Source organism: Sylvia atricapilla, chromosome 5 (genome assembly GCF_009819655.1).
Source record: "Sylvia atricapilla isolate bSylAtr1 chromosome 5, bSylAtr1.pri, whole genome shotgun sequence".
Lineage (NCBI taxonomy): Eukaryota > Metazoa > Chordata > Aves > Passeriformes > Sylviidae > Sylvia > Sylvia atricapilla.
Genome location: NC_089144.1, coordinates 46,842,487 through 46,863,479, shown reverse-complemented (window position 1 = coordinate 46,863,479; position 20,993 = coordinate 46,842,487). Strand labels below are relative to the sequence as shown.

The following is a 20,993-nucleotide window of genomic DNA, read 5'->3' as shown; positions in this document are numbered from 1 at the left end:
CATGGAATCGATGTGTTATTTTGCCTTGGGTTATGTAACCAAAAAAAAAAAAAAATTTATTCTATTCCATCTGTAACTCCAGGGGTGAGGAGGGCAGGTGCATTCTGATAATGTGCCAGCTTTTAAAACCGGGGTGGGGGGCATTGTTCCTTATCTCGTTCCACCCTCCCGGGGGTATCTTTTGGGAACAGGCCATTAAGGCTCACCAATGACATGACACATTACATCATTCCATCGTGGATGCTCCACACAGGATGGGGAGCCAAACTGTTCGTAACCAGCTAACACTGGATTTTCCACTGGATTCCCCAAGGAAGACTGGACCCGTCTCGCCATTACTGGACTATGAGGACCATCTCTACTCCAACACAACCACGTCTGCCATTTCAGGAGGGCTTACTTTGGACTGCTTCCAATACCTTGATCAACAGGGTGTCAGCTTGTATTTTCTGACCCTGTCAGGGTTTCTAGAATTTTCTGTTTGTTTTGTTTGCTTGGTTTTTTGTATCACTACATCTATATTCTTAATGTTTCTAGTAAAGAACTGTTTTTCCTATTCCCAAATCTTTGCCTGAAAAGCCTTTAATTGCGAAATTATAATAATTTGAATGGGGGGGGGGGGTGTTTACATTCTCTATTCCAAGGGAACCTCCAGCTTTCCCTGGCAGATACCTGTCTTGCCAAACCAAGACATACTGACATCAGAGGAGCGAAGGCGGCGACGCAGAAGCCCGGCGCGCTCCCTTTCCCGCAGTCGCCTCGACGGATTACGAAGCCGAGCGGCACGACGAACCATTAACCTTTAACTACATCTCCCATCAGGCCGTGCGCGGGGCTGCCCCGCCGCAGCCGCGGCCCCGTGATTGCGCTGGGCGGCGGGGGCGGGGCCGGGGCCGCTGAGGGCCGGGCTGGCCGGGCCTTCCTCGGCGCCGGCGCCGCGACGCGCCTCCCTCTCCCCAAGATGGCGGCTCCGTTGGCGGTAAATTCGGGTAAGAGCAATCTGAACGTGGGGCTGCGATTTCTCCTCCGCCTCTCCCCCACGGCCGTCCCGCTCTCTGGCCGCCGCCGCCCCCGTGCCTCTCCTCCGCGCCCGCGGAACCGGGGGCGGCCGCCCTGGGAAGGCCGGGCGTGGCGAGGCCGGGGCGGGAAGCCGGGAAGGGCGCCCGGTGCGGGACGCGGTGTGCGGGCGGGCGCCGTGAGAGCCGCCTCCCGTGCGCAGGTACACGGGCTCGGGCCGCGCAGAGCTTCCCATCGGTGCAGCTCCACGGGCAGAGCTGCCGCTGTGCCTGGCTGGTCCTGGCGGGGAGTCACGTCAGGCAGCCACGGCCTCCTTGTTTAGAGAGGACTGTGGTGACTCGGTGTACACGTGGTTACGTATTTCAGCCATCTCCTAATGCTGTGTCGTGTAAGAGGCAAAAGAGAAATATGTGCAGAATTTTGCCCTGCTTTCTATGTATAGTGCCATTCAGTAGTTAGAGAAAACAAATCTCTCTTTAGCCGCCTTTTTGTAAGACTGAGCCAGGTCAGTTCGCTCAGCGTCTCGTTCATTCTGTTCTGTGGCTCACTATTTCAGTATCTAGTTCTGAGGAGCCCGAAACTGTACACAGTATGGGACTGAAGGACTCAGAGATGCCCAAATAATCACTTGCATCTGCAGGCTACAGCTGTTAATACAGCCTGGAGCCTGTAGGCAGCCTCTGCTGTGAGCGTCTGCTGCTGACTGGTGTTCAGCTTCCTGTCTGCCAGGACCCTTGGGTGTTTGTCTGTAAAAGCTGCTCTCCAGCCGCTCCCTTGGTCCCCAGCCTGCGCAGTGATTCTGTGTTGGGCGTAAGATATTGCATTTACTCTTGTTGAGCTTCATTGGGTTAATAGAAGGAGAATGAGCGCACTGTGAAAAACAGTTGTCACTGGAATATAGGCCCAAAGGTCTGTAAATAAGCTTTTTTTATATCAGTGGTGACAGTTAGTAGTCACTATTAATTCTAGCTAGTAGCATTGAAACCTCCATTCCTGTGGCAAGCAAGGAGCAAATTTTACAGAGATTTTTTGATCTTGCTGAATGGATTGCATCCCTGTAGCCTCACAGAAAAGCAGTAATATAGCAAAGACTCTTCATAAAAAAAACCCTATTGCTTTGTTGAAGTGAAAATTTGAGTAGTTCAAATAAGGCTATTCTATGTATTACATGGCAAGAGAGTCTACAGGCTTATAATTAAAAAAAAAAAAAAAAAAAAAAAAACAAACCAAAAAACAACAACTAGGGGAAGAAGGAGTTTTGTACAGGAAATATGAAAAAAAAAAATAAAAGGATATGTTGCACTAGAACTAGTGCAGATTTTGCCTTAGGTTATAGTATATCGTTTGTGGGAAGAGACATAGGATGGTTTAGTCTGTTACTTGGCAAAACGTTCAGGCATATGAGTGTCAACTACTGTTGTTGCCAAGAGAAGCAACTCAGCCTGTCCTTCCTTGCTGTCCCTGATGGGATGGGCAGCCTTTCTAAAACCAGTGATAGTAGAACAGCTTAAGTGGGAAAAAGTCAGCATGGTTGCTAAAGTCCAACCTCTTCCTATACCAGGTGCCTATTCTTTTCTCTGCAATAATCCATCTTTGTGCCATTGCAGAGCAAACTGGGTTGTAGATGTGATCCGGCTGCAAATAAACTCCTTTTTGGATTAGGTTTTGGTTAGAGAAGTTAGATCCTTAATTTGTTGTAATTCCTTACAGTACATGTGTTTAGACTGGTGCAAAGAAATTATGTGGTAGGGACAAGAGCAAACAAACGGGCCAGGGAAATAGTTAAACAGCTTTTGGCAGGCTGCTGGTGTTTGACTTGGTAATGTAGTAAGAGTGAAAACACAGTTTCAAGTGGAAATAAATCTCTGAACTTTGAAGTTATGTGGGACAGCCAGTTACAGCTGACTGTGAAATTATACATCCAGTAGTAGCTATTTCTAGGCAGAGGTAGCATTGTATGAGGTAAAACACTGATGCTCAGAAAAGGCAAATTTGTCCCTTTTTTACTTTTTTTACAGGTTGTCCCAACACAGCCGTACTGGCACTGCTAAATGTGTTGTCTCAGTTATTTGTAAATTTACTTGGAGTTACTCAGCATGAATGGCTTCACCATTTAAGTGTGTAGACTTCACTATTTAAATATGGCAATCTTTGATCTGGCCTTCTAGAAGCTTAGGAGATTTGCATTTTGATTGTTGGGAGGGATATCAATTCTAATGTGAGTAATCAAAGGAGTTTGTGCTCTCTCAAGAGACAATTATTTTCTCTGATGAGTGAGGCAGGATTTTGCACCCCTTCCAGATGACTAGCTCAGTACCCACTGGTTCGTCTCTGACAACGTAGCAGCAATAAGGGTGATTTAAATAGCTTGCTTTTGCTTAAACTGCTGTTTGGTTTTCCCAGCTTGCTCACTCAAGTAGTTATCTTTGGAAATGGTTGAAACCATTTTTTTTCAGCCATCTGCTGTAATTGTAAGAGTATTGTATATTCTGATTTGTTGGGTTGTTTAGCTAATAGTGAAGGTAGTCCTATTCTGGAGTGTTCTGTAGAAGTGGTAGAGTCACAGTCCTGGAGGGATTTTAAAGACATGTACATGTGGCACCTGGAGACATGGTTTAGTGGAGGACTTGGCAGTGCCAGATTAGTGCTTACACTCAGTGATTTTAAAGATCTTTTCCAGCCTAATACCTCTATTGTAGGTATTGTAAGATGACTTTCAGCACCACAATTTAGGTGCGTACATTATCTCTTTTAGTTCTTTACTTCCCTAAATGCAATTAAGTTTTATACCAGAACATTGTTGGGGTGTTTGTTGTTATTTTTTTGTGCCTGAGGAAAGGAAAACACACTTTTCTTCACAGGTGTAAGAGTATAGTAGCATGCTAAGAGTAATTAACAGTAAACTAAAAAAAGAGTTTACTTATTGAAAACAATATATAAATAATTTGTTTTCTTCCTTTCTCTATTTCAAATACATTGTTTTACCTCCTCTTTTAGCTGCAAGCTTGTGGGGTCCATATAAGGACATATGGCAGACTGTAATGAATGCCATTTGGAAAAGGCAACCTGAAGCTGTTCATCGTCTAGATCAAGTTTTAAAGAAGCACAAATCTGACTTCATTTCTCTCTTCAGAAATCCGGTATGGGACTAATGCTCTCTTCTGGAATGAACTGGAGTGTCAATGATTTCCTCTGTCGTACATTGTTGTCTTACATGCCATTTTAGACCCTGACCATTCTTTTCATGTGAGATTTTTACAGTACTTGACATAGATGTGTTATACCAGTTTTGTTCTGCTGTGAGGATACAAATAGTATTAATTGGGAAAAAATAATGCATAGATATTATTTTGTATCTTCTACAGGATAATTTTGTCTATGATGTATTTTTTTCTCTCATTATTTGAGTGCTATTTTAAAAGGAATAGTAAAATTATCTGACAATCCATCAGTCATGTATCAACTTTTTTTGTTACTCTTGTGTGTCTAAAATAAAGCACAAAGCTATTTTGTCTGGTTTTGCTCATGTTTAAGTCAGATTAACAAACACAAAACAGGTGAACACTTGAACTTAAAAAATACAGAATGTGTCTAATTTGGAACGCCACATAATGTGAAAAAACTCCCCGTTTCTTGGCTTCTGTATCATAAGATGGTAACTAGAAATGTGTCTTCTTTCAGTGGTGTTACTTCTCCAGTAGTAGATGACTTGTTTAAATTGATAGGTAAGAAAACAATCAGCTATAGAGTTTCTTCAGTATATTTTAGCATCTCAGTTTAATGGAAAAAGAATGATGTAGAGAATAGTTGGGAGTATCACAACAGTTCTGATCAATGACCCAGATGTCTTTCACTGAATTGATACCAGTTCCTATTGAGAATTGTATCAAAGTTTACTTTTGACCACTAGTATCTTGAGTAAACTAAATGTCAGCACTGATTGTATATGATTATTTTTTTACATTCCCACAAAGAGACCACTGCTGTCCAAGCATGAAGCATTTTTAGGATGCCTTTATCTCTTGTGAGGAAGAATTAATGTGTTAAGCTTTATTCAGTATTTGATCTTGCCATTTTGCATAACTTCTGATGCTTGTTTCTCTTGCAGCCAAAAAATGTTCAGCAGCATGAGAAAATTCAGAAGGCAAGCACAGAAGGAGTTGCTATCCAGGGTCAGCAGGGAACTCGACTTTTGCCAGAGCAGCTCATCAGAGAAGCCTTTATCCTCAGTGACCTCTTTGATATTGGAGAGCTGGCAGCTGTTGAGCTCCTTCTAGCTGGTGAGAAGGGAAAATATTTAAGATCTGGGCCTTCTTATTTAAGTGAATGCATGATGCAGTGAAGACCTTAGCGTCCTAACACAGAATATTCTTTAAAAGAAATTCTCACTGTAATGTCATATGATAGCAGTGTTCTGAACCCTACTATTTGTGTGCTCACCTAATATTGCCCCCTGAGTGAAGGTGGGGAATATTCTGAGAAGGATTTATGATATACTTTCTGTATAATTGAGTTGAAACGTAACTTAAACAGGATTGATAATTTTTCCATAAAACGGTGTAATAGGTACTGATTCCTCAAATTATGTATTAGTTATATACTGCTGTGTGACTCTGTAATCTAATAACGGATTAGTAAGAGAAGTATTCTGGGGAGTGACACATTCTTTTTGTAGAAGATTGATTTTACACTTGTTAAGTTAGAATTTTTAGTTATTATTACTAGCTACTGTTCATTAACTTGAAAAATTTGTTAAAGAAGTGGATTGCAAATTTGTCACTGTTGGAAAACCATCTTCAAGTCAGGCTCACTTTCTATTTTGACGTAATTTCAGATAGAAATTTATATTTTGAATAAAAGATATTTCAATGATTCAATCTTGAATTTGTTATTAAGATGGGTGTGTATCAGTGGCAAATACCATTTGGACTAGGATATTTATGGACTAGCACTTAAAAACCTCCTTTTTGTATGTTTTAATAGTTGAATTTTACCAGGAGCACCCAAAATATCTGGGGTATTTCTTTTAAGTGTCTGGAACAAATCAAAGTGGTAGTGAATAACCACAGTCGCTTTGAATGCAATATTTGTATTTCAGTTAGAAATACAAAGATATAGAGCTGTTATTAAGGTGTGTTCAGCTTTCTTTGGCTATTTCTGTGCATTTTCGTTCACTAGGAGAACACCAGCAGCCTCATTTTCCTGGCCTTACGAGAGGTCTAGTGGCAGTTCTGTTGTACTGGGATGGAAAAAGATGCATTGCCAATTCACTGCGAGCTCTCATCCAGTCACGCCAAGGCAAGACGTGGACATTGGAACTCAGGTCTGTATCAGGGTGATGAGCTGATCAAAACTCTTTGTTTTGAGTGCTTTTAGAAATAATTAGACTAAAGGGAGTACGTATAGTCTCGAATTTGCTTTTTTCTCATAACCAGGTGCATCTGCTTTCATGTTTGTTTCTTAAGCATGATTATTTTTTGTGCATGTTTTTGTTGAATTATAGGGATATATATTTTACTTTCAGTTCTTTCATGCTACTTCACCTTTTGGCAGTATTTTACTTCAGACACTCTCTCAGTCATTTTTGCTCTAACTAGTGGTGATTGCTCAGTATTTGTGAACCTTACTGTGTTCTGACTTTCTATGTACTGTAAAAGGGAATTGTGCTCCTGCCTTTACTTAAATGTAGTATCTACTGGTGAATTTTATATGCTAGATCTTTTTGCCTTGAAAAAGAAAGTGCACGCTACTTGCTTCCAAATTGGCTAGAGAAAGATGAAAAATCTGTTCTAGTGTAAATACAGATTCTGAGTGCAGTATCTGGACAGTTGCATTTACTAGTAGGAAAGAGCCTGTGAGCTTGTGAGTTATGTGCATCTTATATATAATATTTTTTCCTTTTAATAGAAATCTTAACTAGCTGATCCCTGTTGTATTCTCATATTCCATGTTATTGAACCTTCAGCTATCTAAAGACTCTATCCATTCAGCATAATGTTTTGAGAGGGCAGTGGTTTCTGATTAGTGATGCATGTTTATTTGCTCTCTGTATATAATTAATTTATTTGTATGGGTTTTTTGTCATCAAATACATTTAATGAGGTTCATTATTTTAGCCATGTTTGTGACTGGAAAAGTATAATTAATTGTTGAATTTATATTCTTTCCATTGTAGTCCCGAGTTAGTTTCCCTGACCACACGCTTTACAGATGACCTAATGGAGCAGGGTTTGACTCAGAAGATCCTTACACTTCTGTCTCACATTGATTTGAACAATGAATTTGATAAACTACAGAGAGAGCGAGGATTGGGCAGTGAGAAACATCGCAAAGAGGTAAAATTCACCGAGCATGGATATTCTTCTGTGTGACTGAACACATTAGGGTAGAGTTAGACTGCAAGAGTCCTTTATGGTTGCACAAAATCTGCTACTGTCTGAGATCACACGTACTGCTCCACAGTTTGTGCAGTGTAGGATTCACATTGCTTCCCACATTTCTGTTTTGCTGTTGTTCCCAGATGCTAGGGCATGCCTTACTTTTAGTGAAGAATTGTAACAGTAAAAATCTAAGCCTAATATTTACTCTGTAAATATTTACTCTGTGTCTGAATTTCTTCTTTTTTTAATTCTGAAATGTGTGTTTTAAGTTATCAGCACTACCATTATCCGCACTATTGGCATAAGAAAAGTGAACTAATTCAAAAATTATTAAAACAGATTGAAACCAAGTTGAGTCAGGTGAATAATTCTCTTAATAATCCAATTGTGTTAATATGAACAGAAGCATTTCTGATATCAAGTGAAAATTCCTTGAAAATGCATTGTCATCCTTGTAATTCTTGAAATTAATTGACACTGACTAACTGCCGCATATTTTTTCTATAAAGAAGATTTTAAACTTTATTGCTTTATTTTTGAACTCCTTTCTAATGGGTCATCTGCTGAAGAATCATTCTGTGTAATAATGAATCAATTTATTTTCCACTGACTAAAGAGCTAGTCTTAGATTTTTGCTATGAATCTAGAAACTATGGAAAGCGTATCTTTCTCATTCTTCTTAAGTTACTTTAATTTACCTTAGTTTCACTTTAGGATTAATTTCTTGGGGCGAGGGGAGGGCTGACTGTTTCTGGGGTAACTGCCAGTTGTGTAATTAGAGACAGAGAATGTGTCTTCTGTGTGATACATTTACTGCTATGTAAATTCTATGCAGATTGATGTCTCCTGTCCTTGACAGGGATGCTGGTTTGCATGTAGTCATATTCCCAGGTATCTACTCATGCCTCTCATGAAATACATGAGATTATAAATGCAATTAATAAGCAGAAGTGTCCTTCTGTTGTTTAGCAAATAAACTCAACGTTTTCTGTAGCTGCTGTCTTCAGAGTGATTTTTAGTTAAAGCCAGTCATCGTGATTGACTGAGAAGGACAAGTTGAACATGTTACCAGAATAGGTATATTGACTGGGTTGTTTTTTGTTTGTTTGTTCATCTTGTAAAGGTTTCTGATCTCATTAAAGAGTGCCGCCAGTCCTTGGCTGAAAGTCTCTTTGTCTGGACGTGTCAGTCACCCCTGAATAAGGATGACACTCTAATCCTCATAAGTTACCTTGAGAAGGTAACAGTGGAAGCTGATGGCTCGTTGGATGGGGTGAACTTGTCTCTTCTCATGGCTCTCCTTTACTGCTTTGATGTCAGCTTTCTGGAACAAGGGGTAGAGGATCGTGAAGGTAATGCTGGCAGCTTTCCCAGAGATTAGGTTGTACAGATGGATAAATTGTTGCTTAAGCAATTTTGTTATTGGTCAGTAATGAATTGGCAGGATTTTGCATGTATTTTTTCACATTTGTTTACTGAGCATTGGTTTTGTGTTTTTGTTGTTGGAGACTTGATGCACCGGCTCCCTCTGCTAGCAGAAAGACAATACATAGCAACAATCCACACTCGGCTTCAGGAGTCTCAGCCCTGGAAATTACCAGGCCTGCAAGCTACCGTTAGATTAGCCTGGGCACTGACATTGCGAGGAATATCCCAATTCTCTGATGTGACAGGTAAATTTCCCTAAAGTTCAGTTGCTGCACATTAGTATTCAGAGCTTGCAAGTGGTGTAGGTCAAAGGATCTGTTACCTTTCTGAAGTGTTGTTATTTACCTTTGTGATATAATTACCATTAACGCTTCCTTAAAACTTTTTCTGTGTGAGTTTGATTGTAGTGAATTGAATTGATTTGAAATGTACACAGATGTAGAAGTAATTATTTACTAGACAGTAATAGTGCCTCATGGAAGTGAAAGAGATTTTAATGTACTGGAAGATTCGAGGATTTCATTTTCAGCTTTAGAATAATTTCAATGCTTAAATCCAGAATAGAGAGTGTGTTTTTTCTACATCTGTAGACGTTGGACTTCAGTATGTTGAGGTGATGAATCTTTTAATAATTTTCATTTTTTCGTCTCCAAACCTCACAAACTTTAGCTTTCTACTACGTCAAAATTGAGTCTTTTCCAAAATATCTACTAAAGAAAATGCAAACATTAATTATAATGTTTAATTAAGGTTTTATTAAAACGGAAGGTTGAGGTCATCATCTGCCATTAGTTCATCTTTTTTCAGTGTAGTTCTCCTGTGTAATATTAAAAACAGAGTTGATAGAAGCATGGAAATTTGCATGTCAGCTGTGTGTCCTGAAATATATTTGTTTGGTTATTTACCTCTTCCCTTGTTGTGAATTTTGTTGCCCAGCTCTAGCAGAATTCACTGAGGCAGATGAGGCAATGGCAGAGCTAGCGATTGCTGATTATGTTTTCCTGTTCCTGACTGAATCTGTTGTGGCATCTGAAAATTTCTACCAGGAGGAATTTTACATTCGCAAAATCCATAACCTTGTCACAGACTTCCTTGCACTCATGCCAATGAAAGTAAGTTGTTTGTGTCAATAGCACTTACTGAGAAATGCGGGGATCTGTTCTGTATTTCTATTATTTGGACAAGGTGGCAAAAGATTCAGACATGATGCTCAGCTTGAGGTCCTGTGCTTCAGAAAACTTGTTTGCTTTGTAGAAGCCATAATGTTTGGGGTTTGTTTTCCACACTGAAGTAGAATGTTGTAGCAATGGGAACAAAGGCATGGACCTCCTTGTGCATGGGAAGGGAATCCTTCCTTGTAGAAGTTACCCCTCTTGTATACTGTTAATGTTAACCAGACAAAACCCAAACTTAACGAAAGAAGAGCACCCATTGGCAGGCTCAGCTGCAGTGTGCTGTCCATGCGTCATAACTATCTCTCACCCTCCAACTGTCCAGCCTGCAGCTGTGCCTTCCTACAGGGCTTTAATAACTTTTAACAGTTGTAACCCCATACTCTACAGAATGTGGGTTTTAAAACACTTCAGTGTGGTGAGATTTGCAAAACAACCTTTTATGGTGGTAGTAGTGTTTGTTTTACATTAGTAAAATTTAAATGAATACTGAAATTCTGTTTCAGGTCAGTGGGGTTTTTTTTTTGTGTGTGGTTTTTTTGTTTTTTGTTTTTGGTTTTTTTGTGTGGTGTTTGTTGTTGTGTTGTGGGGTTTTTTAGGGTTTGGGGTTTATTTTTGCTTTGGCTCAGATTTCGAGTTGCTTGTATCTAATGCCTGAAGATGAGGAGAGATGTTTATTACAAGTGGGATTTTGCAATACAGGATATAAGACACAATCAGATCACTGATCTTTATTCCAGTTTGATATAAGCCAGTACTAGTTGTTTCACAGGAAATTTTTAGTAGGCAATTGGGGTATAGCCCTACAAGGCAACTTTTTGTCTTAGCTGCTTATAGGTAGTGGTTTGCTTATATTCTCAGCTATTTCTACTATAATCTCAAATTTTAGGTAAAAAGAAGTGTCTGTTTTGCGAGATCTTTCTTTTGCTTTGTGTATCTGTATAAACTTTGTTCAGTTTTACTTAAATCTATAAGTCAGCATTTTAATTAATTCCTCTGCATAGTTTTAGCTTTTATGCTGCTTGCCAGTGATGATTTGGGTAAATCTTTTGGTTGCCTGCATTATATTAGTTCAGAACTTGATAATTTGCTTTAGTATCGCAAATAAAAACCTGAATGTTGATCAGTTAAATAATGAATTTCTTGTTCAGTTAGTATACTGATTTAGCTAGTTTGCTTTGACCCTTTCCACTGTTCTAGTTTTTAATAATTTTTTCCTGTTATTATTTTAAAATTATTTTTTTCCCAATTATTTTGCTGTTCATTCAGTTTTGGACATTGAAATGTATTATAGACCATGAGCTAGTCTCTGTTGACTGACAGCATGTTTTTTTTTGTTGTTGTTGAATTGGTTGTTTACTTCTGTTTCTTGTTCTTTGATGTTTCCTTAATATTTAACAAGGCTTTTAATCTCATGTCTGTTTGTTTTCTATAAGCCTCTGTTGGGCTCTCATGTCAAAAGCTTTTTGAATTTAAAATTAAATGTCAGCTGGTTTTTGTTTAGTAATTAGATTTTTCAACACAAAGAAGTTTAGGATGCTGATTGAATGGCTGCTTTTTAAAAAAAACCTGCTGTTAAAAATTTAAAAATAAAAAAAGAACTGTTCTTCTTGCTATTCTTTCGTTTTTCCTTTGGTATTTATTGACATGTGATAATGCTTCTGGCTGAGACAGAGTAATTCCAAAGTTCAGAACTTTCAAGTCATAAAGTAGCTGCAAGTAGAAGTAGTCTTTCTTGGTGATTAAAGGTGCAATCCATAGATCTATATACAGGAAGCAATATTTTACATTCATGTTTGCATTTGTGTTACATGTGTCTTGTCATTCCTTGTGAATAATGGCCTAAGATTCTTTGAAACTAAGCTGTCTAGCTTTCAAACTAGAAAGAGGGAAAGGATCCACCTTTGTGAGCCAAACCCAAGTATCTGCTACAGTCAGTAGGAAAGACTCCCATGATAGAGATTCAGGGCTTTTGCTATGCTTTAAGGGCTTTGGCAATAAGCAAGTGATTGACTATAACTTTGAGTGCAAGCTCTTGGTTGGGAGAGAGGATTGAAAAAAATAGAAAATTGAATATATTTGTTGTGATTGTGCAAGTATATTTGCTTTCTTAATTTTAATGGGCCGTATAGGCAATTCCATTATTTCTGTTTTATTTCATTCTTGGCTAAATATAGACCACTGTTTCTTTTTCAACTTCATAAATCCTGTAGGTAAAGCAGCTGAGAAACCGTGCTGATGAAGATGCTCGCATGATCCACATGAGTATTCAGATGGGTAACGATCCACCTATTTCCCTTCGGAAAGATCTGGAACATTTAATGCTTCTAGTAAGCTTTATTTTCTTGTTAATTACTGTGACAAATAACGATTTTGACTTGCATTTGTCATCTGAAAACCCATTTTTGAATGATTCCATATGGTTGCTGGATCTTTTCCTTTGAGATGGTTTTTTTTCCTTAAGTATACGCACTTTTCTATAATTTTTCATATAAAGGCATTAATTTACTGCCTTAGTTTCTGATATTAATGTCATGGGTTTTGATTATTTTTTAGTGAGCAAACACTGCATTATTTCTTATGTTTGAAGATTTTAGAGGTTTTATCCAATGTTAGCAATTACTCTCATAAATAATTGAAATGCTAAAATCATTCTTATGTGTTGATGTATTTGTAATGAGAGTTTTGGAAAATTGTTTTGTGTTTGCTGTAGTGTAGGCTTGGTAAGGTGACTCCATCAAGACTGATGGAATTACAAATTCCCTTATTTCAGTAGAGTTTTGATCTTAAGTGTACATGTAAAAGACTGAATTTTCTGTCATATTTTTAATAATAAGATAAAAATGGAAATTAAAACTATTATATTTGTTTAAATATTGGCTATTAAGGTAACTTAACTGCGCTTTCAGAAAAATCCATGCTGAAAAACAGATTTGCATATTGAAGTGAGGTGTTTTGTATTTTCTAGAAATTTAAAAACTTGTAGTACTTACCTTTTCCAAAGATATACTCCCTTTAGGTTATTGACATTACTAGGAAAATTTGTGGTGAAATGCTTTCTTAAGCAGCTCAGATAGAAACAGTAAACTTAAATGAAGAACTAGAAATAAAAATTTGCTCTGAGAAATTTGTATGTTCAGATAGCAGGTAAGATTTCTAAATATGATACTGGCTAACTTGTAAAATTAATGCATTTTAATGTAGGCATATGGTTGTTGAAGGAGAAATTACACTTTGTTTAGCAATAATTGAATCCATAATAATTAAATAGAAAGTTATTAAATTTTCACTGATATATGCATTTTGAATTTTGCTGGCTGTTGCTGTCCCAATACTGTTATTTAGAAGCTGTAATTTTCAGAAAGTTTTAAGAACTAGAACACCAGCCCTGTGATGCTTTGCCTCTCAGATGTGCTTAGCTAATATAGAAGCAGTGCATATTCTTGAAGTAATTGTTTTTTCTTCCTCGAGTTGATACTTTTCTGGCATCTTCCTTTTTCTGACAGATTGCTGAGTTGTACAGGAAAGACCCCTTTAATCTGGAGCTCGCCCATGAGTACTGGTGTCCATCGGAGCCCCTGCAGACATCCTCCATCATGGGCTCCTACCTTGGAGTAGCTCACCAGCGACCGCCCCAGCGCCAGGTTATCTACCTTTTCTAGCGTAATTACTAGTAACTTGAAACCAAAGTAACAAAAAACCCTCAAGCAACAATTTTTTTGGTGTTCTTGTTACAAATAGACTCCAAGAACACCTTACCTTTTTTCAATGACTGATTTGCATGTGTCCTGCTCTGCGTGGCGTGGTCATGGTTGCTTGCCCTAAAATGGACTACTGCCAGCCATTCGTGGTTGTCAGTAGACTTAACAAGAAAGAGTACTAGCAAACATCTATGGAAATGTTGTTTAGATTTGATTTGATACAATCACTAAATGGATTCTGATAGTTCTCTTGTGTTTTTTGTCTGATGACTTTTACATGCCTTTTTCATGTAACTGAGAAGTTAGATTCCTTAACAATTAAAAAAAAGCTTTATTAACTGCTGTTGATAGTATTTTAGGGATAAAAAGTCTTGAGAATATTTTAATTATTTGAAGTCTAAAAATTATCGTTAATAAGAGACAGAGCTTAAAATTAGAATGAAGAAACAATCTAAGCAGACATGCCAAAAACCCTTTGGATACCTGGGGTGCTGTCAGCTCTCAATGCTTCTTAAAGGTTTGTACAGTGCTAAGCAAAACCTTGTACCAGACAAATCAGACGTTTCTCAAGACCCACCCAGAATACTGACAAGTTAAATTAGGGCCAGATGCCATCTGCAAGCAGCCTGATATGACCCTGAAAGGAACCACGTGTTTGTGGGTCACTGTTCAGGTATATCACACCCACACTGAATTCTTTACTAGCACTATGAAATGTGCTAATAATACTACTGTAGAACATTAGGGAGCTGAAATAAATTTTAGCACTAGATATTCAGAATTGGAGAGTTAGTGTATTTTGTAGTCATACGAGGTATTTTGTTTTGTTTCTCTTCCAAACATGTCTCACGGAGTAGGCCAGTCTACAAAGGAACTTGTTTACCCTGCTCTGATTACATTATAATCTGTTTTCTGACTTTTACTGCCTAATGTTTTCCTATAATACTCAGATTTACCTTATTTTTTCAACACTGATCTTTATTTGTTCTAGGTTGTCTTGTCAAAGTTTGTTAGGCAAATGGGAGATCTACTTCCTTCCACGATTTACATCCCATACTTGAAAATGCTGCGGGGACTGGCTAGTGGACCTCAGTGTGCTCACTACTGCTTTAGTTTGCTAAAAGTCAATGGCAGTAGTCATGGTAAGAGAAGTGACACTTCAGCTCTTTCTCGACTCCCTTTTCTTTTGATAAGTGTGAAGACTCATTTGAGATTAATTGTGGCCTCATACTTTTAACATTAATTATTAGTACAAAAATTAAATTGGAAGGCTTTGCTCGAAACTGTAATCTGAAAAAAACCCTGACGGATAAGGTAATTAGATGTCTGAGCATCTTAGCAAGCAATTCATCTAGTGAAATAATGCTTTCTTTAAAAAAAGCTCTGTGTCTGAACACTGTAAGAAATGTAGAACGTTAATGTTGCTTATTATAAAACAAAATGAATAATTATAAAACAAAAAAAGTTAGCTGAGTTTAGAAAACATACAGTGTAACTTTTGTGAGTTAACTTTGTTCAGAAACACTTTGTTCGGTTAGAATTTTTTATACATGTAATATAATAGCACTTTCTCAAAGTAAGAGATGCTGGTCAGTTCTGTGTTTTGCATTCATTTTGCATTTGTCAAATTATTAAAACTTCCCTATTTTGAAGATACAATTAATGCTGCAAAGATTCCAATTGATAAAATAGAAAACTTTATACTAGTTCTTCATACTAGCACCTTTCTGTCTCAAAAAAACCGTAAACAAACAAAAATCCCCAAATCTAAATTATTAATTTTGGATACAATAACTTTCCTTTGAACTTTACTTTTTCCTTTAGATAAGAATGTTTTCCTTTTAGTTTTAGCCACTGTGTTTTTCACCCTGTGAAAGAGTAGAAAGAAAATCTTGTCACCTGTTTGCCATTTTTCTAGCTGAAAACATCCAAGGAGCAGGTGGCAGTCCTGTCTCCTGGGAGCATTTCTTCCACTCTTTGATGCTTTATCATGAGCACTTAAGGAAAGACTTGCCAAGTGCAGATAGTGTCCAGTACCGTCACCTGCCTCTCCGAGGCATCACACAGAAAGAACAGGATGGATTAATTGCATTTTTACAGCTGACCACTGTTATAGTCAATTGGGTAAGTAACCTTTTATTTGGTTTTCTTTGTAAATACTTTTTTTTCCATGTAAATCATCATCATTCAGCTCTGTAGTTCTCCTTGACCAAAAAGGTATGTAAGGAAAATTTACCTAGCAGTTGTCATTTTATTAGCGAACTCCAAAAGTATGGGAAACATCAGGAATAATGGTAATGACCAAACACTGAAGGTGTAGGTGAAGCAGAAAGAGATGATGCTTTTCCTGTGTTGTTGGTATTGCTGATTTTCTTGCTTCCTTGACTCTGGTGGTGGTAATGGAGTTGTCTTTCAGAAGTGAGGTATACTCACAATAAATCACTATGGAGTAGGCAAGTTCTTTGCCTTTATTTATGAGTTTGAAAAAGCAAAAGTAATAGGTGGATTCAAAAGGAAGTGGTAGAAATTTGGCAAGCCAAGTGATCAGCTGTGAAACTTGCCTCCTGGGTTATGATTTAAAATGTCCCCAAACCAAGGGTGTAAAATGTTTTGAATGAATTGACTGGAAGAGGATTCCAGGAGAATAAAATTGCAGTGTGTAATTTTGTATTGTGAATTGTCTGTGTAATCTGATTAGTGTAGAATTCTGCTCTTAAGTAACCACCAGACTTTGCCACCTAAAAGTTCTGTGATATCGTGAGATAGCCTTGGTTTTGCTGATACAAACACAAGACAGAATGAAACTGAATATGTTTTTTAGAAATCATCTTTGGTTGTAATGACAATGGGGTGATCCTGTTTGAGCTGTAATGTCAGCATTAGATATGCATGGAGAAAAGGGAGTTCTTAAAACTAATATTTTGTAGCATCATCAAATCATAATCTGGGATGAAGATAAATTTGTTCTGAGGATGTGGAGAATTACCATTTGATGAGGCTATAGGCTTGTTACTGTCCAGTGGTTCATCTCAGAATCTCAGTCTGGTGAGCTTACGTGATCATCCTGTGGTTAGACTAAAACAAATTGATACAAGTTCTTAGCAAATGTCCAAATGCAGTATGAGTTCATAGAAATATATTGAGATAGGAATATGTAGAATGTATGTAATAGAAAAACTGATAAAAGTCCCTCTACCTAAGCTTGAAGAAGCTGCTAGAGTTTAAGTACTTAAAGATTAATTCCATGAATGTGTGTCAACTAAAAAAAAATGGTCGACTAAAAAAAAGTGGTCTGTTATAAGGAGCTTGTATTATCCAAATAATTTTTCTGTGTGGATAGGCACAGTTTCAGTGTTTGTAAGTCTTTATGCTTGGCTTTTTGTTTAAATAAAATGGTTGGCTTTGGAATTGTCTACTATTCTTTTGATATTTTGTGTACCTCCAAGTACAAAGCAGAGTCTTTGGTACTAAACTGTGAATAATTAGATATTGCAAAACATGAAAAACCTTCAAAGTAATAATCTGCAGTTCTGTTTTCTGTTGAACTCTACATGTAGAGTGAGAATGCTCGCTTGGCTCTTTGTGAGCACCCTCAGTGGACACCAGTCGTGGTCATTCTGGGACTTCTGCAGTGCAGCATTCCTCCTATTTTGAAAGCAGAGCTATTAGAAACCCTTACTGCTTTTGGAAGATCACCTGAAATAGCTGCTTCACTTTGGCAATCCCTGGAATATACACAGGTATTTTAGGATTTTCAAGTGCTTAGAATTGTACCATCCTAGTTTGTTGATGAAACTGCCAGTAGTATATTTGAAATAGTATTGCATTTCCTCCTAAATTTTCTTTTTGCCATTGTTGAATATAATTTTTTTTTACTTAGTTAATGCTTTGGAATGATATTGAAAATCACAGTATCTTCTCAGAGATGCTATTGGCTGGACTTATTTTACACCAATACAGGTTTCCTAACAGTCCTGTTTAAACTATAATTCCTGCCTTATTTTTAGTTGCAAATAAGAGACCCTGACAATAGTGACATCTCACCACTTTCCCTTCCTAATTTATGATATTTCTTAAAATATACTATAGAAAGAGATAATGAAGGAAATGTCTTTCCCCAATACAAGATAAAAAAATCATTAATCTGAAAATGTGATGTAGATCTTGAGAATGTAAAGCTGTAAGCATACAAGTGTAAAACATAATCCAGCCTCTCAGAAAAATTTTGGATTTTTATTGCTTTTTAAAAGGATTTAGAAAACTTCTTCTTAGATCTAAAATGTGATGAGTATCTTCTTTCTTTTTTTTTTTGAAGATATTACAAACTGTGAGAAGTCCAGGCCAGAGACAAGCAATTGGTATTGAGGTAAGAGAGTCTCTGTGCCTAGGCAGCCTCTCTGATCATCTGCATATGCATTTGGCAAGCTCTTGCAGAGGCTGCCTCTCCTGCTGTGTCCATGGGAAACTTCTAGTAGACGCTGTTGTTTCACTGCTTTGTAATTTACTTTCAAATCCTGCTTGTAATTTCTGGAAAATTCTGTTCATTTTTGCATCTAGTTCAGCTTTATACTAGTGACAGAACAGCATCTAAACCCTCAAATTCCTCATGAGCAATTCTTGCTAAAATTTTCCTAAATTGGACTCACTTTTGTTACATCTTGGTACGGCTAACTTTGTTTCTAACAACAATAGTAAATAAAGTATAAAATCTTGTACTATTTTATTACAATAGTAAATAAAGGCAAAGTAGATAAATGTTGAGGCATGTCTTCTAGTAGCTTAGAAAAGAATGAATGTGTGTTGCTGGACTGAAATAACAGCACTGTTGCTTTGCTGCCTTTGATGTTTCTGTTGTATTGTTGACAGAAATGCTGCTAAGTTGATTCACTGTGAAGTAATCCACAGATGATGCTGTTATATTATTTTTAATGTGTTTCTTTCTACCACAAAATGTGTGATTTGTCTCCTCTTTTTGCTATCCTGGGAAGGTTGAATTGAATGAGATTGAGTCCCGATGTGAGGAATATCCTTTAACTCGTGCCTTCTGTCGACTCATCAGCACACTAGTGGAGAGTTCATTCCCAGCTAACTTGGGAGCAGGTCTCCGCCCTCCAGGCTTTGATCCCTATCTCCAGTTCCTCAGGGATTCTGTGTTTCTCCGATTCCGCACCAGAGCTTACCGGAGAGCTGCTGAAAAGGTAATTTTCGTTTGAAAATATTGGTTTTTTTAGGATGTAGTTGATGATCTTGATCTGTTTGAGAAGGCTGTGCAAATTTGATGCAGCAAAAGTAAACTAGAGCACTTGAGAGTGTTTTGATTTTTTTAAACAGGTGATATTTCAACTCATAGGTCACAATATACTTCAAAGGAGCCTGTATAAGGTACCTTTTGAAAAAGAAGTTTGTATTCCTTAATTTCAACTTGCTGTACAGGATTCCGCAAGTCTGCTACATGCCTAATGACTTCTGAACATGACATGCCCAAATCTACAACTCAGATTTGTCGTTTTCTCAGTGTTACCTCAGAAAATATTTCTGACCCACTGTACCAAGGAATCTGGCTTTTTTTTTTTTTTTTTTTTTTTTTTTTACAATACTTCCGGATGAAGGGGCATGATAAACTGTATCCTGGAAGCTGGCTATTCTTGATCTATTCTTAGCTGTATACCTAATAAAAACTATTTATTGCTTACAGTTACAATATCCTAGTATGTATATTGTATAATAGAACCTAAACCAGGTAATAAATCTGTTTGTGTTCCTTCTCACTTCAGAAAGAAAGCTTGGGCTTTCTAAGGATTTGACATGATGAAGTATAGTGTGGTTGACGTGCTTCTCTAATTTTGAAATACTAACCATGATTCTGATCCAGATCACTGCACTGTGTTCTTTGTTGTCTTTGCCTTGTTGCTTCAGTATCAGTCTTAATCTGTGTATGATTTGTTTTCTCATTATCTGCAGTGGGAAGTAGCTGAGGTAGTTCTGGAAGTCTTTTACAAATTATTGCGGGACTATGAACCTCAACTTGAAGACTTTGTGGACCAATATGTGGAGTTACAAGGTTAACTTGTTCATTTTTTCACTGACAAATGGAATTGTGGCTTATTTTATTCTGTTGTCTCTGTCTTGGGATCTTGTTTAATATTGCAAATAAGCTGGTGGAAAGCTAGACCAAGACTTTAAAATCGGAAGATGTTAAAAAAATCTCCACATAGTATCAAGATCTGCATTGCTGACTCAGTAGGTCTTCATGTACACTATTTTCTACTTCCCTGTTTCTGCTAGGATAACTTCTGTCTCCTTCATTTCTGATATGGTTGAGGAGCAACATTTGATACTTGAACAGCACCTCGGTTTTGGCTTGCTCCTTTGGCCTTCTTTGGTCTATATCTAAATCACCACTATTTGTAGGGTTAATTTAAAGGCATTATTGTATTTGAGATAACCTTTACTATTAATATTATTGATCTATTAATTATTGGAAACAGACAGTAGCAGTGGAATTATGACCTGAAGTAATTTAATTCTGAGCAGCTATTCTTTAAAAGGCCAAAGTAGATTACAGTTGCCTCATTATAGGAAACCTAAGGCTTATTTGGGCTCTAAATTTATTTTTCTTGAAACAAAGTTTCTTGTCATGAATTCCATCCTGATGCCTGTGGATTTTCTTGAAGCAGTGCTGTGAGCACCACGTTTTAATTGAAAACGACTTTAGAATTGGAAGGCCTCTGTGCCTCATACTTTGACAAAGACTACTTGGTAGCATAACTAGCTCAGAGAATTTATTAGCTTCTTCCTGTACTTGGCTGATCCTTCAACATGTATGATTATTTGTGGGTTCCACGATATGTTGAAGTGGGTTAATCTAGTTTTGAGTAGATTTGTTTTCCGAGCAGATTCAGTGTGTGACTTTGCAGTGGCATGGCTTGTCTGTTGGTGTGTGGTAGGTAGAGTGGCACACATGGAATGAGTGGAAGAAGGACATTTTTAAAGCTGGTGCCAAAAGAAACTGTACCCAGGTTCTCACTTGTGTGTTAAAAAAGATGGTTACTGTTTTCCTACTTTTATCTACCACAGTTTATGAAGGGCCTAGATAAATTAAAAGTATTAGTCTTCTTTTATTTTATATCATGAAGGTCTTTGAATTTTAGGGTAGCAGTTTCATTTTTGCATACATTGTTACAACAGTCATAAGAGTTTATCCCTACATTGTGAGGATCAGGAATTTGGTGGACATTCTCTTTGTCTTCTGAAAATGCTTTTCCCCTCATTCAGGGTCTTCATGCAGCTTTGGT

General features: G+C 37.5%; 1 protein-coding gene across 1 annotated transcript in view; it reads left to right on the top strand.

Moving 5' to 3' along the window:
- The first annotated feature begins 942 nt into the window (after positions 1 to 942).
- The window catches only part of NUP205 (nucleoporin 205), a 45,281-nt gene continuing 25,230 nt past the window's right edge, over positions 943 to 20,993 (top strand). The window contains exons 1-16 of the mRNA XM_066319371.1: positions 943 to 989; positions 4,015 to 4,157; positions 5,126 to 5,297; positions 6,196 to 6,340; positions 7,193 to 7,352; positions 8,521 to 8,749; positions 8,906 to 9,070; positions 9,762 to 9,937; positions 12,211 to 12,327; positions 13,504 to 13,641; positions 14,690 to 14,840; positions 15,617 to 15,822; positions 17,256 to 17,438; positions 18,014 to 18,064; positions 18,687 to 18,896; positions 19,660 to 19,759. Of these exons, the coding sequence (XP_066175468.1) occupies positions 962 to 989; positions 4,015 to 4,157; positions 5,126 to 5,297; positions 6,196 to 6,340; positions 7,193 to 7,352; positions 8,521 to 8,749; positions 8,906 to 9,070; positions 9,762 to 9,937; positions 12,211 to 12,327; positions 13,504 to 13,641; positions 14,690 to 14,840; positions 15,617 to 15,822; positions 17,256 to 17,438; positions 18,014 to 18,064; positions 18,687 to 18,896; positions 19,660 to 19,759 (2,374 nt within the window). The 5' untranslated portion in view covers positions 943 to 961. The remainder of the gene's footprint in view (positions 990 to 4,014; positions 4,158 to 5,125; positions 5,298 to 6,195; positions 6,341 to 7,192; positions 7,353 to 8,520; positions 8,750 to 8,905; positions 9,071 to 9,761; positions 9,938 to 12,210; positions 12,328 to 13,503; positions 13,642 to 14,689; positions 14,841 to 15,616; positions 15,823 to 17,255; positions 17,439 to 18,013; positions 18,065 to 18,686; positions 18,897 to 19,659; positions 19,760 to 20,993) is intronic.